A 17,472-nucleotide genomic window follows, 5' to 3' on the forward strand; every position below is an offset into this window, starting at 1 on the left:
AAGAATACTGTTGGGGCTCTAGGAGTAACATAGATGTTACTATGTGGTTATGCTTCTTTAATCTTTTTAACCTCTGTCCCTTTCTCTCTAATTTGGTTGGGGGTCGATAATACCGGTTTTACTGCATAAGTTTCAATGGAAGGAAAATACAAAGAAGTTTAATATAGTGGTATTTCCTTTTCTCTTTCCTAGGTATCTTGTGACTTTTAGCCCTCTGATGGACACACAGGATGACCCTCAGGCTATAATTATATGGGATATCCTCACAGGACAGAAGAAACGAGGATTTCATTGTGAAAGCTCTGCTCATTGGCCCATTTTTAAGTAGGTTCAATATGAGCATCAGAAGTGGTCTTTTATTAGATTCTTTTGTTGATACATAGTAACATTTTTTCCTCCCCTAGGTGGAGTCATGATGGCAAGTTTTTTGCCCGAATGACAATGGATACACTCAGCATTTATGAGACTCCGGTAAGTGACTACTTATTTAGAAAACGGAATATTTAATGTAAATAATTTTGCTTAATGACATTTATTTCCATTCCCTTTTCCTTTTCAATTTAGTTAATTCTCTGGATTCTGAACTCTAATAGTGAAGACAGACACTATTTTCTAATGTTTGTCATCTAGCAAATCAGTGTTACTTGTTAAAATTTTTATTTTTTAGTGTTACTTTCTAATCTTTTCTGTGGGCAGAGCTAATTAAAACATTTCATTGGATGTTTTTAGTATTAACCAAATTTATATTTTATATTGTTTCATACCCTTGAATTGCATTTGGAGTGACTCTTGTGAGAATGTAATTCTGACATATTTTTATCTGTCACCTCCTCATATCTGGCTATATCTTTTTCATTGTAGTCTATGGGTCTTTTGGATAAGAAAAGTTTGAAAATCCCTGGAATAAAGTAAGTATAATTTCTTACTTTAAGGAAAGCCTAGTTTCTTGTTTGTTATGTCTTTAATATGAGTGCCTCTTGTTCTGACCTTTTTTTGTCACTTAATGATAGGGAAGTGTATTTCATTTTTCAGAATGGAAAAAACTTAATGCCAAGCCTAGTAATTATTTTTCAATAACTACTCTAGATGGTTCCAGAAGGAACTAGGCCAGCCTGTCCTTTATTTTATAGAAGCTTCATGAATCATTAATACTGTTTGTCTGTGCTAATATGGTTGTAAAGAGATTATGTTTCCAGCTTAATCAGTTTCATAGAAGCTCATTTTTATGGGTTCAAACTGAACCCTAAAACATAATTCCTTATCTTCCAAGCTTGTTCTTAATTACAAGGTTTTTTGTTACCTTAGTACAATCCAAAGCTCTCTTGTTAAAATGAGTTAATGTGCATTTCCTATTAATATCATATATGAATACCTGGTGCATATTGTCTTAGATTGCATTGTTCCACTCTCAGTTTGCAGTAGTGATTAAAATTAGGACATTTATATTCTATATTGTCTACTTGTATATGGAAATATTTTTGAGATATGTACATGAGTTATGTGATTTGTCTTCATTAATTGTTCTTTGTAATAACTGCCTGTGCTGTGAAGAAAAAATGTAGATAAAATATTTTATCTATAATCTATAGATTCATTTATAATTCTTTCTTTGCACTTGTGTTTATTTGTACTATAGCTTTTTCTTCTTTGTTTGCTGATCGGTAAACTGATGGGGTCAGACTAGTTGGCCTCAAGTCCCTTCCAGTTCTACGTCTATAGTTCAATAATGGGAGTCTTTGAAGAAAAATCAGATTGTAGTTGGACCTATCCATTTCTACTTATATTTCATGTACCATCAGCTGGCCTTATATCTTCTGATTTTTATATTGTTCATATAAACTAATAACATGACACATCATCTTATATTCCTCAGCCTTTCCAGGAACTATGAGAGCATAATAAAGTGGTTTTATATATTTTCAAAATCAATTAGTCAGAATTCATTAATTTTCATAATTGTTATGATAATACATCTTTTCCCACAGGGACTTTTCTTGGTCACCTGGTGGTAACATAATTGCTTTTTGGGTGCCAGAAGATAAGGACATTCCTGCCAGGGTAACCTTGATGCAACTCCCCACCAGACAAGAAATCAGAGTTAGAAATCTGTTTAATGTTGTTGACTGCAAGCTACATTGGCAAAAGAATGGAGATTACTTGTGTGTCAAAGTAGATAGAACTCCAAAAGGTACCCAGGTAAGTAGTGACACTAATCACCTGGTTTCCTGGGACTCAGACCTTTCACTTCATATTTAAGTGGTTTCATTTACTACAGATAAAATTAATATGGATTTTTCTTCATTTTCTTTTTAACTCTTTTATGTAGTGCTTAAAGATTTATACTCTGCTTTTGTCACAGAAAGAGCTTTGTGAAGTAGTTATTATCTGCATTTAATAGAGGAAGAAACTGAACTTGAAAGGCTAAGTGTGACTTGCTCAGAAAAAGCCTGATAGCTAGTGAGTGTCTGAGCTGGGATTTGAACTCTCAGGCTTTCTAATTAAAGTCAGCCACTTTTCTTCTATCTCAGGTTCCCTCCCTCTGACCCACTTTATATAAATACTTTGTGATTATATGTCCATTGAATTTTGCGATTTAGCAACTGCAGTTGATATCAAAGAATGTGATAATAAATTTGTAGCTGCCATGTCAGATTCTATATTGGAGGAGAAACTTTTTTTAAATTAACCAAAAAGTTGATTTTTCTTTTCCTCTTGTTCCCTTCTTCAATTAAAAAAGGAGAAATTCAAAATCCTTATAGGAAATATGTATTATTAAGGAAAAGAAATTCCTGCATTCGCCAAGTTTAAAAAAAATGTCTCATTTTGAAGTCTATCTTATCACCTTCATCATCTGTCTTCTGGTAAATGCTATTAATCAGGGTTCTCATATTTTTACAGTGTTGTTACCATGTAAGTTGTTTTCTTAGTTTTGTTCATTTTACATCAGTACTTTCAAAGCTTCTCAGGTTTCTCTGAAATTGTCTCCATTATTTCTTACTATATAGTAATCTTCTACTACATTCATATACTAGAATTTTATACATCATCTCTAATTTATACCACCCTGTTTGTATCTACTTTTTTAGATGAACAAATAAATAAAGCATTTAAGTGTTTGTGGACAAAGCACATGGAATGAAATGCTGGGATCCCTTTGACACTGAAAAAATGACTGTTAGCAATATTTTTGTACTTCTGTGTACAAAGTTCCTTTTTTTCTTTCTTTGATCTTACTGTAGTCTAGGTCAAAGGCCTTAACATAATTTAATAACTCGTTGGACAAAGTTCCCTGATTTTGGCTACAGAAGCCTAGCAACTCTCAGTATGCCTAGTTTTCCCACAGCTCCCTCATTACTTGGTCATTTTCCCTTTTTTTTTTTTTTTTTTTTTTTTTTTTACTAATCTTGTGGATGTGAGATAGAATTCAGAGTTGCTTTACTTTTTTTCACTTCTCTGAATGATTTAGAGAATTTTTCACAAAGTTCAATTTGCTTTTCTTCCTTTGTAAGCTTGTCTATAGAACCTTTGACCATTTATTAGCTAGGAGAAAAACATTCACCAAGTAAAAACCAAACTTACTGATCATTATTCAGGTTTTGGTTCCATTATGTTCTGGTTGGACAGGTAATGTACTGTTTTGGGTCAAATTATTTAATTTCAGAGTAATCACTTTTCTTGTACTGTAAGTCATTTGAAAACTTTTTAAAGTATCTTCTGTCTGTAATTTCTATGACTAACTTTAGAGCTGTTTTTGGATTATAAGTATTGCATGGTATTATAACTACTATTAAAACAGTGTTTTTTCCTTACTTTTAAACAGGGTGTAGTAACCAACTTTGAAATCTTCCGTATGAGAGAGAAACAGGTGCCTGTTGATGTAGTGGAAATGAAAGGCAAGTTTCACTTTTTTATGTTATATTATGTACCATGTTTATACAATTAATAATAGAAATGCTTCTGGTTTTGTAAGCTTCAATAAGAATTTACAGTCCACTCATTATTGACCAGAATCTACATACATGTGTTTTCTCTTACAGAAATTGCATTTCCAAGTGATATATTGAAATCTGTAAAAAAAATATTTAAGGGAGAATATTTGAATTAAAATAAGGTAGTATTTGTAAAGTGTTTTGCAAATCTTAAAATGCTGCATAAACTATTATAAAAGTAAAAGTAGTTGGCTTAATTTGAAAAGTTAGTGTGATTACATCTGACTTTTCCAGCTTGAATGTTTTTCTCTTGACAAAAATTATTTATTGTTATACTTTCTACATGACTGGAATTTCTTCCAGTATCCTTCTCAGAAAGCCATCCTATAAAGCAAAGAATATTTTTTGAAAGGAAGAAAATAAAGTATAAACAGAAAGAGAAAATAATTAGCCAAACCAATGGATTTAGTATTAGTTGAACCTTAGTATTATTATCACCTCTGCAAAGAAGTGGGATAGGATTATTTATTATCGAATTTTTCTACTTTGTTTTTCTTTCACTTTTGACTGGTTCTTTCCTTTTATATTATTGTAGTCAGTTTTCTTGTTTCTCTTTACTATATTGCATAAGATAGCGCTGAGGACATTTATGCGGCCTGCTGGGTTATGGCAAATGGGCTGAGGGGTGGAGACAAGAGTGTGAGTTTTTGTTTTTACTAGAGTCCGGCCCTCCAACAGTCTGAGGGACAGTGAACCGGCCCCCTATTTAAAAAGTTTGAGGACCACTGGTGTAGATTTTTCTATTCTCTGTTTTCACAGGTGTTTTTCTTTTTCCTTTTTATTTTTTAGAGCCCAATAATATTTCATTATATTTACATACCATGATTCTAGTCATTTCCCCAATTTATGGTTTTATTTTCCAACTCTCTTGGAATCACCAAAGTACTGCTATAAATATTTTAGTTTGATTTATATGTTTTTTTTCCAATATCTGCGACTCCTTGATCATAAGTAATAGAATTTCTGGATCAAAAGATTATGGATGTTTTGGTCACTTATTTTCATAATTCCATTTCCAAAATAGTTTGGTTGTATTGACTCTCATTTCCACCAGCAGTGCATTAATGTGGCTGTCTTCCCACAACTTCTCTGGTGTTGACTTCCCATCTTTGTCAATTTGTGGACTGTGAATTGAAACTTTGAAGTTATTTTAAGTTTGCATAAGTAATTATTAATGCTTTAGAACATTCATACTTGCTTGAATATTTTTAGTGTTAGATGAAGATTGCTTATATCAGTTGTCAGACTCACTGGAACCAGATTAAAATGTATTTGAGAAATATTTAACAGAACAAGTAAAAATACAAGAGAACAAAAATAATATTAATATGTTTTCTAAGTCAGTATAAGGCTTGCAAGTATTCATTGGATTTGACACCACTGACTCAGATCCTTTTCATTCCACTGACAAAATATTTGTGTGAGGGGTTGAACACAGCCTCGAGAAAGCACTGAGAATACCACATATTGAAGTGGAAATTTTCTTAGGAAAATTTCACAACTCAGTCTTAACTAATGTGTTTGAAAATAGTTCTGTTGTTTGAAACTATGTAAGGGTATAATTCCTCTCTTTTTGCCCTTAATGGGTTACTTTTTTTTTTCTCCTGAGGCTGGGGTTAAATGACTTGTCCAGGGTCACACAGCTAGGAAGTGTTAAGTGTCTGAGATCAGATTTGAACTCGGGTCCTCCTGAATTCAAGGCTGGTGCTCTATCCACCTAGCTGCCCCCTACTTTTTTTTTTTTTTTTTTTTTTTTTTTTTTAGTAATTAGTATTTTCATAGTACTTAAAAGTTTGCTAAGTGCTTTATACATAGTAGCTTACCTGATCCTCCCAACAACCCTGTGAGGTACATGCTGTTATTTTTACCATTTTATATGTGAGGAAATTGAATTACACAGAGGTTAAGAGACTTTGCTCTCTTTGAAGTGGTTTATCCATCAGTACTGCTGGAAGCAGTACCTGGATTTATTTCTGTCTGAACCATTAATCTCTTATAAAGGGTTATACATACATTAATTTACCAAGTTAAACATCCCATTTTAAGCATAAATATGTCTTTATTTTTCATTGTCTTGAAAGTCATATTGCATAAACAGTTTATACTCCCAGGTTTATGAGGACCAGATGAGAAGTTCTTCACAAGCCTTAAAGTACTATATAAATTCTAGCTATTTTAACTATAGTTGTAAAGTTAGACTGATTTATCAGTGATTGCCGAAGACTTGGGTTTGAATGTTTTCTCCTGTACCTAATTTCTTCGTGTCCTAGTTTCTTCATCTGCAAAAGAGGTATGATTATACTTGTAGTATCTTCTTCACAGGGTTTTTTTAAGGGTCCAAGATGATGTTCACTGTAAATCACTATTTTTGTCATGTGAAAGGAAGTGTGAAAACCCCCTTTTTGTCTTCCAGAAAGCATAATAGCCTTTGCTTGGGAACCAAATGGAAGTAAGTTTGCTGTGCTACATGGTGAGGCTCCTCGAATATCTGTGTCCTTCTACCATGTGAAAAACAATGGAAAAATTGAACTTATTAGTAAGTAGGCTTCATTTGTTTCATTTTGTATCGCTGAGGTATTGTTTATCCTTTGTGGACAGTGTTCATTTTAGTTACATAGGGGCCAATGTTTCCAGTAGCCTAACTCATAACTCACAATTATTTAAATGTCTAATAAAGATAAAAAAGTGAAATGCAGTTTAAAATTTATTGTAGATGGGGAGATTGGGGCTTTTTTGGAAAATCTATGTATTAAAATACTCTTAGAAGACCTGCATGTGAAGAGCATAATCAAGGATTCTTTTTAAAAATTCAGAAACATTTTATTTTTCTAATTACATGTAAAGATAGTTTTCAACATTCATTTTTGTAAGATTTTGAGTTCTAAATTTTTTCCCCCCCTTCCTCCCTCTCTTGCTTCTCCCCTCCCCAAGATAGGTTATAATTAAGTCTGACATAGTTATAATTAAGTATTCTGAGTTGTTTTTTTTTTTTTTTTTTCCCTGAGGCAATTGGAGTTAAGTGACTTGCCCAGGGTCACACAGCTAGGCAGTGTTAAGAGGCCTGATTTGAACTCACTTTCTTCTGACTTCAAGGCTGGTGCTCTGTCCACTCCACCAACTAGCTGCCTGAAGTGTTATGGGATTGAGGTCACATTTGGAACTCTGGTGCTCCTGACTTTAGGGCTGGTGCTGTATCTATTGTGCCACCTAGCTGTCCCTCTTGGTCTTACTTTTGTATGAGAATATTCTGAGCAATAATTTTCTCTTCTACAGATTATATTGTTCCAGATAATGTAGCTTTTGCTGCTGTCATTATGTGATGTAATAGTGGAAACTCAATTTAAAGAGTTGTTCACATTAATTGACTTTTATATAAGGCAAAAATAAATATGTCTGGGAGGTGAGGATCCTTTTCTATTATGCTTTCCTCATAACTTGAATGATTTACATTGTTCTTTAAAAAAAGTGAGGCAAACAAATTAATCTTAAATAACCAATGAACATTAAGAGGCTAGTTTTTTAAAGGAAAAAGTCCAAAGTGTTTAAGAAATATAAACCACAGTGAAATCTGTTTTAAAAAAAAACTATTAAAAAAAAAACACTATGGTTTTCCTGCATAATATTGCAGAAAGGAAAAAACAAGTAGGTAATCTTTGTTTAGATTCCTGTCTCCCATCCCTTTTCATTTCTGCCTTTTAAAATTCTTACCCAATTCTATAGAATTCTGTCTCTCTAAGAAACCTTTCTGGGCTGTGTTTGACAGACATAACCATTCAGATCTTTCCTTGTGCTTCTGTTTTAAATATTCTCTTCTTTACCCTATGGGAATTGTCTAAAGAATGGTGAATGTTATGTCATAATACTTGCTGTTAGTGGTAAGTTCCACAGAGACAGGAGCCACAACATGGTTATCTTTGTGTCTTCCCCACAGCTCAGGAAAATGCTTTACTGTGTAAGAGATGCTTTTAAAAATTTGGTTGAAAATGGAAAAAACCATGTACCTTTAATAGCATTGTGTTTAAAATGATTAAATAAGCTCCAGTTTCTAAGATTAATATTGAAGGACATGAATTTTAGTGCATAGACTATAACGTTATGTTAACGTTTTGATTTATTTTGTTTTGGCTGTTTTGAATAGGTAACAATGCCAAATAAATGATCTCTGGAAAAGTAAATGGAAATGATTTAGAATGAGATATTTAATAGGTGAACTTGTTAAGCAAACAGATTTTTTTTAAAAAATCTAGAAAAAGCATATTTTAACTAATATCTAAAAAAACAACAAACAGTAGGAATAAGCTAACAAAATACAATCAAACAAACTATAATGGAATTATTTACCCAGGTAAACCTCTTTTAAAAAAAAATGATTTTCATGGGAAAGTCGTTCATTAATTTAAACGGTATTGTTGTTTCCCCGATTTTTCCTGTTTTCCCTTGAAAAGAGATTTTAGATTATTTGCTTCAACCTTAAATGATAGTCATTTTTTGTGGACTCTGAAAAACATGACAAACCAGGTTTTTAAAATTTTAAAATAGCATCTTATTTTTTTTTTCCAGATATATGTAAATAGACAATTTCTAACACTTGTTTTTTAAAAAAAATTGAGTTCCAAATTTTCTCCCCCCCTCTTCTTCCCCCCAAGATGATAGGTAATATACTACATGCCGTTTTTTGAAACATTAATAAATATACTATAGGTGCAGCTAGGTGGCGCAGTGGATAGAGCACTGGCCTGGCCTTGAATTCAGGAGGACCTGAGTTCAAATCTGGTCTCAGACACTTAACACTTCCTACCTGTGTGACCCTGGGCAAGTCACTTAACCCCAGCCTCAGGGGGGGGGAAATACTATAGATGTAATTAGTTAATTTGAAGACCTTCAGGGGGCAGCACCTTCTTTCGTTAGTCAAATTAGTTATTACTCATCGAATAAAGAAAGTTACCTTAAAAAATATTTTAACAAATTATTTCTTTCTTTTCAGAAATGTTTGATAAGCAGCAGGCAAACACAATCTTTTGGAGTCCCCAGGGACAATTTGTTGTTCTAGCTGGCCTAAGGAGGTAGGTTTTTCTTATTCAGTACCTTTTGCTTGTTTTAAGGAATTTGCCATCCATAGTAATCATGGAGACCTGGAAAGTTTTGGTTCATGTTCTTTGGATTCCCTCTTTGTAACTTGAACATGTGTCCCAATGTTTGAGATACTTTATATAGAATATATTTTTGACCTTTGGAGAGATGATCTTATCAATCCTCCTCATTTTACAGATGGGAAACTGAGTCCAGAGAGATGGAATGACTTTCTCCTGGTAACAACAGTAATAAATGTCAGAAAAAGGGATTCCGCTATGTCTTTTGATTCCATATGTGTGTTTTTCCATTGTACTCTATTGATACCTTTCTAATATTAACACACAACAGTCTATCATAAGTGTCCTTAGATTTGAAGCTGTATAATTTGGAAATACTATGAGACCTAACATATGTTACATATGATCTTTAATTATATAAACATTTTCTGGAAGTTCCATTACTCTTTCTTTCTGAGTACTGAATTATCATTTTCTCTAGCAATAATACTTTCATAATTTGCATATTTTCTTGAAGAAAAATATTTTAAGAATGTTTAAAAATATTTTTATTTCTAAGATCAGTCATATAATAACTGAAGAGGTCCTTTTCTTGCGTCTGCATATTGGCCATTATCAAAGAAGATATAGTGTTGCAAATGACATTCTCTCATCACTTCTATATGTTATTCAAAAATATTCTACTTCCTAACTTTCCCCGTTTTAACATTAATATTATATTTATTGATCTGTGAAGCCCTAGTCTTCCATTAAATGAAGTGCTGCAGGTAAAACTGATGTCAGAGGGCAATGAGAGACCATAGCGGTTTATTCCATGCCTTAACCTCTAGCTTTCACATAATTGTCAAGGTAATAAAGCTACTTGTATCTAATGACCAATTTATTTCTACAGCATGAATGGTGCCTTGGCATTTGTTGATACATCAGATTGTACCATGATGAACATTGCAGAACACTATATGGCTTCTGATGTAGAATGGGATCCTACAGGCCGTTATGTTGTAACTTCGGTGTCCTGGTGGAGCCACAAGGTAAATACAATTGTTGCTGGGCCTCTGAAAACAGGCAGTGAATGACATGGGTGATGCTGTGATTACCTTGAGTGACATCTTGTATTGTCAGATACAGTGCCTCCTTTCCTAAAATGTCTAGTGTTAATGAAGGGGTATGTGCAGAAATTATAGCTCATTTGTCTTCATCTTAAAAAAGCCTCCATGTCTTGGAGAACCAATGTGACTTTAATAATTGCCAATTGGATGATTTAAGTCATAACAAGCAATGAGAATCAGCTTATAATTAAGGTCAGAACTTCTTGGATAGACTCAGAAGACTTGAAATTTCATTTCTGATTCTTGACTGGCTCCCCAATGGATGCACCATGTCTTCTTTTTCCCCTTTAAGCTTGGAAGTTCCATAGGCCTCAAATTCAACCTGTCTAAAACATATTTCTCCAAATCCATCGTCTTCTACAATTCTTTTTCAAAGGGGGGAGTGGTTTTTCATCTTTATAATCTCAGTTGTTTTTCTTTGAACAGTTGCTTTCCTCTATCCCACATAGTCACTTTCCGTTTCTTGCTTTTTTTCTATCCAATATCTTTCACATGTGATTACTGCTCTTTACACAGTCAATTTCTGCCTTAAAGGTCTGCCTCATCTCTTGCCTAATGTATTACATTTTCCTCTTTTAGTTTCCCTGCATCAAGTGTCTTCCCTACTTTAGTCCAGCCTCTGCATTACTGCAAAAATGACAGCAATTGTATTAAAAATGGCATTAACTGTAGATATGAGTCTTTCATATCCCTTTCTTCCATCGCACTCATACACTTGATGAACCCCATTAGCTTCCTACTGCCTTTAGAATCAGATCTTATTCCCAAAATTCTTAGTATATTAATACTTTTGAGGCATTCTGTATAAACATTAACAGCTTTGATCATCTTCCCTAAATCTGTCTTTATTTTACATTACTTCCCCAACATACTCTGAACTAAGCCAAATTGGCCTTGACTCTTTTACACTCTCCATCTCTCCTTCACTCCTTCTCTCCCTTCCTCCCCCTCTCTTTCTCTGCTCCCCCTCCCTCTCTCTTTCTTTCCTTCCCTCCTCTCTCTTCCTCTCCTTCCCTCTCTCTCTCTTCTTCTCCCTCCCTCCCTCTTTCCCTTCCTCCTTTCCTTCCCTTGTATTTCTTTCTTCTACCTCACAAAATCCTTTAAGCTGTAGTTCTACCTTCTCCATAAACCCTTTTTCAATCCTTTCAACAGTTCCTTCCCAAATTTTCTGGTATTTGTCTCTATTTGTATTTATTCTGTTTACTTATTACTTAGTTTGTCATCCCTGTTAAAATGTGAGCTCTGTACCTTAAATAAAGATTGTTTCATTTCTAAAATTTATAGACTAGCTTATTGACCCTCTGGCACAGAATAGGACTTAATGCTTATTGATTAGTTATTTTAGTGGAAAATTTTTAGGGACTAGAGTGAACTTTTACTACAGAGGGTTGTTGTCTATATATAGGGTTGACAGTATTTTGAATAAAATTCATTATTCCTTCACAAGTGATTTAACTGTCTACTGTGCAATAGATGCTAGAAATGCAAAGACAAAAATAAGATTAGATTCTGCCAGGGATATTGTGATATGATGTCTAACTACTTTCAGGAGGTAGCACCTGAACTGAGCTTTGTAGAAAGCAAGAGTCCTGAGAGGTAGAAGAGGAAGAGGGAGGACAATTCAGGCATTGGGGAATGGTCCATGATGTAGTGGTGATGGAAGTCAGGTCTAGAACAGAGTGTTTGAGGATAATGATCTAGAATGATACTTAGAGGAGGGACATTGGAGTTGAACCACAGAGGAGCTTGGGGGCCAGGCTAAGAATTTTATTTTTTTCATATATTAGGGGTTAGAGATTGAGAGCTGGAAAAAGCTTTTTGGAATCCATTGAGTTCAGTTCTTCCTTTCGTAAATGAAAGTACAGAGAAGCTAAGCAACTTGATTGTGAACCCATGCCTTCACCATCACATATACTGCCACTCCTAAACTGTGCTACCTCTTAAATATGATGGGAAGGCGCCTACTCAAAAGTTTTAAGTGAAGAAATGTTATGTTCAGATCTTGTGCCTTAGGAAGATTGTTTTGGCAGCTATAGAAACTTGATGGAAAAGGAATAGCATAAAAGAAAAATGATGAGGGCATGAGGTAAGGTGATGACTGGATGAGTAGACAGGAAATGATGGATTCAAAAGTTATTGTAAAGGTAAAATAAATAGGATTTTGCAACTGATAGAATATGACTAAGGTTGAGGGGAAGTTAATGCCTCTAAGATTATGAACTTTGGTGATTTGACAAATAATGGTGCTAATTGAAATAAAGTGATGTCTATAGAAGTTAGGGAGTTTGGAAAAGATTTAGTAGTAAGATGAGTTGTTTGAGTCATATTTAAGGTGCTTTTGGGATATCGGGGTGGAGATATATAATAGATCTTGAATTTGATTTCAAGAGACAGAAGGAATACTCCAATCAGTAGGAGGAGAATCAAAAGAGAGTAGTGATTAAAGAAGCCAAAAGAGAATAATATATCTAGGGGGAAGGCATAGGTTGAAAGCAGTGAGAATGGGCATTGGAGGTTGAAGTAATGACTACAAATGGTATTAGGAGAAGTGAGGCAGAGGAAGAACTGAAAGGACATACTATGATCAGAAAGGAAAATGCCAGTCTTAAGAATTCTTGATGGTAGAATGGGGTGGTTTTTTTTTTTGGGGGGGGTATGGTTATAAAGTCTGAGAAGGCCATTCCATTAATGTGTAAGAGGAAATATACAATAGGTTGTATCAGTGAACTATGGATCAGTGTTCAAAGAAAGGCCAGCATAATTATTTGAGTGCCCTTTTCCCTTTCCTCTCCCCTATTTATATTAAACCTAGAGTTATATTGTATATCCAGGATCTCTATATATGCCTAGAGTCATATATTTCACAATTTCCACCCTTAGGTGGATAATGCCTACTGGTTATGGACCTTCCAAGGACGTCTCCTTCAGAAGAATAACAAGGATCGTTTTTGCCAGTTGTTGTGGAGGCCTCGGCCCCCAACTTTGCTCAGCCAGGACCAGATAAAGGTATGTTGCCCCTCAGAATATTGTTAGGAGGTTAGATTATGGAAGGATTCGTGAGTTTGGAGGAAGTTATTAGTTTAGTTTTACTTTGTATTTTCATTATCATTTAGGACATGTGGTTAATGATATTTTAAGACCCACTCTTAAGAGGGAATTTTTTTGTTGTTAGGACAATATAATCTAAATAAAAAGCTCCAATTTTAGGGGATTTATGTAGATTTTTTTTTTTTTTTGGTGGCTTCTCACTTTACCACCTTCAGAGAGTCTTAGCTATTTTAAAATAGATCAATATCATCCCAAGAACTCTGGTATAAACTAAAGTGGTTGGAAATGGGAAAGATGTTTAAAAACTTTAATGGGTTTAAAAGCAACATTTCTGTAGGATTTGCATAATTATAACGAAATAAATTAATAATGTTAGGTCAAAGCTAAGAGTATATCCCAGAGCTAGAGAAGAAAGTCCCTCAAATGAAGGGGGAAACCTGTTTTTAAAAAGAATGTCAGATCACTTTGATGCTCCTGGATGGGCAATGTATTTATTTAGTTTTGTGGGTAATGGTTCTTTCTGGTAATCTTGAAGTTTACTTTTTTTTTTTTTTTTTTTGCTGAGGTAATTGGGGTTAAGTGACTTGCCCCAGGGTCACATAGTTGAAGTTTATTTTTGATTCAGACTTCATATGCTTAAAATCCTGGGTGATTTTTTTGTTTGTTTGTTTTAGCAAATTAAAAAGGATTTGAAGAGATATTCCAAGATTTTTGAACAGAAGGATCGTTTGAGCCAATCTAAAGCTTCAAAGGTAAGCCTTGCTCCTGACCTCAATAAAAGGCTAAAAACAGCTTTTTCATGATGCAGAAAAACAAGCATGTTGATTATTAGTGAAGAGAGCATCATGACTACACAGGAAGGAAGGTCAACAATGAAATGTTTTTCTATATAAGAATATTGAAAATATATCTCTGTTCCTACACATTAAAAACATATTAGGGAGGTTGGAAGTTAGCTTCATATAATTGATATTCTTTAAGTGTCTAGTTCTTGGTATACAAAGGACGTAACCCTATTATTGTCATTACTTTTCAGTTCTGTTATATAATGAAAATGCTAGTTTTTACCTAATAATAAAGATTTTCTGTGCAAAAGCACTTTATTATATAAAGGCTAAAGTCACAGCTTCCAAAATAAGGTGGCTTTTCTCTCTCTCTCTCTCTCTCTCTCTCTCTCTCTCTCTCTCTCTCTCTCTCTGTCTCTCTCTCTCTCTCTGTCTCTCTCTTTCTTTCTCTCTCTCTTTCTCTGTCTCCTCCTGTAGCCTTGTAGCAACCAAACTAATATTCCAATAAAGGGAACTATATTCTGAAATGGAGGAAAATCAAAAACAGGAAAAAAAAGACAACTCTATTTTCTCTATCCCTTTGTTTTCCCCTTCTTTAATTAATTTTCCATTCTTTAATTAAAATTTTTTTTCTCTCAAGTTATAGTAACCAATATTAAAAAAATTTCAGGTGATTTTAGTACATATTTAATGCCTTAGAGACTCAACTCCAGTTTAGTAATACCCTTTTGCATTTTTCTCTAGGAATTAGTAGAAAGGAGACGTACAATGATGGAAGATTTTAGGAAATATCGAAAAATGGCCCAAGAACTTTATATGGAACAGAAAAATGAGCGTCTGGAATTACGAGGAGGTAAATCACAAATGCTATAATGATGTGATGCTTTATATATTTGTGCTGTATCACAGAGAGGTAAATATATTTTAAAAGCCTTTGGATACTCAGAGAATGGAGGCTAAATTAAGCTGTTAAAAAGCACTTTTTGCATCTGTATTGCAAATACTTCTCACCCTTGAACAAACTTAAAACTGAAAGTTTGATGTTAATTTTTGTTTGAATACCGAAATGCTTTTTTTTTTTTTTTTTTTTTTTTTTTTTTTTTTTTTTTTAAGCAGTCATTTGAAATTTGATATCAAATATATTGATATCACTGAGTTGTTCTTTGTAGCTATTGGTTCACTACAAATAAAACATTATAGTTGAACATCCAAAGTGCTCTAAATATCTTATGTAACAGTTCCCTTTCTTTTTTTAGGTGTAGACACTGATGAACTAGATAGCAATGTAGATGATTGGGAAGAAGAGACAATTGAATTTTTTGTCACTGAAGAAATTATTCCTCTTGGAAACCAGGAGTAGTCTGATAAGGTCCTGGTAAGATTAACTCTTTGTTATACTTTCTTGTCAGTTTTCTTTCCCTTCCAAATCATTATCTTATAAATCCGGATGTAAAATAATTAGGTAAAGTCCAGACTCTTATCCATTATACCATGTTCTCTCTTTGTGTGACGGTTAATTAGACTGATGATAACAATCAGAACTTTTTATATAAGATTTCCTAGATGGGTACAATATCACTTCATAAAAAGATGAAACAGACCTGAAAATTACTAATGACTACAAAGTGAATTAATAGATTTAGACTTTGAGAAACTGGGGTGGAGAATCTGGTCTGGAGCTAAAATGAACTGGTGGAAAGCACATTTTATACTACCTAGCTATGGGTTTCTCCTCTGTCTCTTGAGATCATTGGGGGAGGGAAGGGGCCAGGAAAGTCAGCATTGGGCATTATTGTTATAAGGCCAAGTATCTCCATTAGCATGTGTTGGTATTACTCATCCCTGAATTCCACACATCATCTCTACTTGGAAATGAATCTTTTCCCACAAGGACTGAGCTAGCTTATTCAGTATCACAGGGGTTAGCTTTAGTTGTTTTGAGTTTCTTTATAGCACCGAAGCAACTACATTTATTGCTATGTTGTCAGGATGACAATGACAGACTAATGAGCAGTCTTGGCTGTAGCAGTTTATTTCATGTTTATATTACATTGTCATGTAGTTGTTTATTTCGTGTGATAACTCACTTGATTTGGATATCTTCTTATCCTCAAATGTGTAACTTATTTGCTATTTCTTATTTAATGAAGTAGTAAGTTTACTAGCACCAAAAGTATGAAAAAGAGACTGAATGACCATTTGTCAAAAACATTTTTAGGATGGATTTGTGGCAGTGGATAGGAGATGAAACTCAACTTTACATTTCTAAGATTCTGTGATCATCTTTGTCTTCTTGGAATGTTCAAAGGAAAAGGGAATAAATGATAACATTACTTGTAATTGCATAAATCCTTTTCTCTAATAAAAAATGCTTTTGCATGTTGAGTAAAACAAATAATAATTTTTTTTTTTTAATCATTGCAGCATTGCCATATCTCGTGCCAGAAGTGGAGTTCATCCTTTTGCAGAAAGCCTACACAGCTTCTGAGTTATTTGTGTTTTCTCTTGCTCTCTGGACAGTGAATACACCTGGATCTTTCCATTCTGACACATTTTGTGCCTTTAAACCCCAGTGTCTGCATTGTGGGAGCTTTTAAGGCACTGCTTTTAAATTCTTACTTTTGGGGGGTTTTTAAAAAAATCCAAAAACACCAGTATTTGCTACTCAGACTTTTATGCAGTGCTACTGGCAGGTAACTTTTGATTACTGCTCTCAGTAGCATTTCTTAAGTGTATCATCCCCACAGTCACACAATGTTGCCATTCAAGGACTCTCTTTATGTCCCAAGTGCATGGACTGGTGTTCTTTTTGTTCCAGAAAAAATCTGCAGGAAAACAGTGTATCCTTCACATGTTAGTGTGCTGAAGCAGCGCTACAGCGGGCTATACCCTCCGCCCTTCAGGTTGTGATAGGGTTTCTCAACAGGTTGAACGTGGAAATAAAAAGCAGACCTATGTCAAAAAGCCGTCTTTCTCATCTCTTTTAAACCTAGAAAACTACCTTAGACTTAATTTTTTTTCTCCCACAATCTGTTTGGAAATGGAAAATCTGTTTTCAAAGCAGAATTGTGTTGGTGTGTATCATTCTGATTCTATTATTTATATTACATTTACAGGAGTATTTTATTTGAGTGAAGAAACAACAGAAATTATGTGCATTTATTTGAGAGCTCTTCAGAAAGTATTACAGCACTAAGGAGTGTTTGTCTAAAATGCAGTAGTTAAGAGAATTTTGACTTTGTGAAAAATTCATGTCATCTCACTTTGAGACTCACACACGACTCTCAAACTCAGACACTCGATTTGGTTGAGGTTTAATCTTCAGATTATGGTCTTCCTTTGAATATTTTAAATGCCATATTCCTATTCAAGAGATAGTATGCAAACCTTTATGCTCTTATTCCTGTTTCATTTTTAAACTGCCTTACTAATCCCACTGTGATACTTCTTG

At 34.0% G+C, this 17,472-nt stretch overlaps 1 protein-coding gene across 1 annotated transcript in view; it reads left to right on the top strand.

Annotated features, from left to right (window-relative positions):
* Positions 1 to 16,985, top strand: part of EIF3B (eukaryotic translation initiation factor 3 subunit B) — a 30,717-nt gene extending 13,732 nt beyond the window's left edge. Inside the window, exons 7-19 of the mRNA XM_074281156.1 lie at positions 193 to 324; positions 405 to 471; positions 862 to 908; positions 1,986 to 2,196; positions 3,821 to 3,893; positions 6,403 to 6,525; positions 8,974 to 9,052; positions 9,972 to 10,110; positions 13,069 to 13,194; positions 13,911 to 13,988; positions 14,766 to 14,874; positions 15,278 to 15,396; positions 16,446 to 16,985. Of these exons, the coding sequence (XP_074137257.1) occupies positions 193 to 324; positions 405 to 471; positions 862 to 908; positions 1,986 to 2,196; positions 3,821 to 3,893; positions 6,403 to 6,525; positions 8,974 to 9,052; positions 9,972 to 10,110; positions 13,069 to 13,194; positions 13,911 to 13,988; positions 14,766 to 14,874; positions 15,278 to 15,381 (1,288 nt within the window). The 3' untranslated portion in view covers positions 15,382 to 15,396; positions 16,446 to 16,985. The remainder of the gene's footprint in view (positions 1 to 192; positions 325 to 404; positions 472 to 861; positions 909 to 1,985; positions 2,197 to 3,820; positions 3,894 to 6,402; positions 6,526 to 8,973; positions 9,053 to 9,971; positions 10,111 to 13,068; positions 13,195 to 13,910; positions 13,989 to 14,765; positions 14,875 to 15,277; positions 15,397 to 16,445) is intronic.
* Positions 16,986 to 17,472: the final 487 nt, after the last annotated feature.

The sequence above is a fragment of the Sminthopsis crassicaudata genome, chromosome 1 (assembly GCF_048593235.1).
Source record: "Sminthopsis crassicaudata isolate SCR6 chromosome 1, ASM4859323v1, whole genome shotgun sequence".
In the NCBI taxonomy this organism is placed as follows: domain Eukaryota; kingdom Metazoa; phylum Chordata; class Mammalia; order Dasyuromorphia; family Dasyuridae; genus Sminthopsis; species Sminthopsis crassicaudata.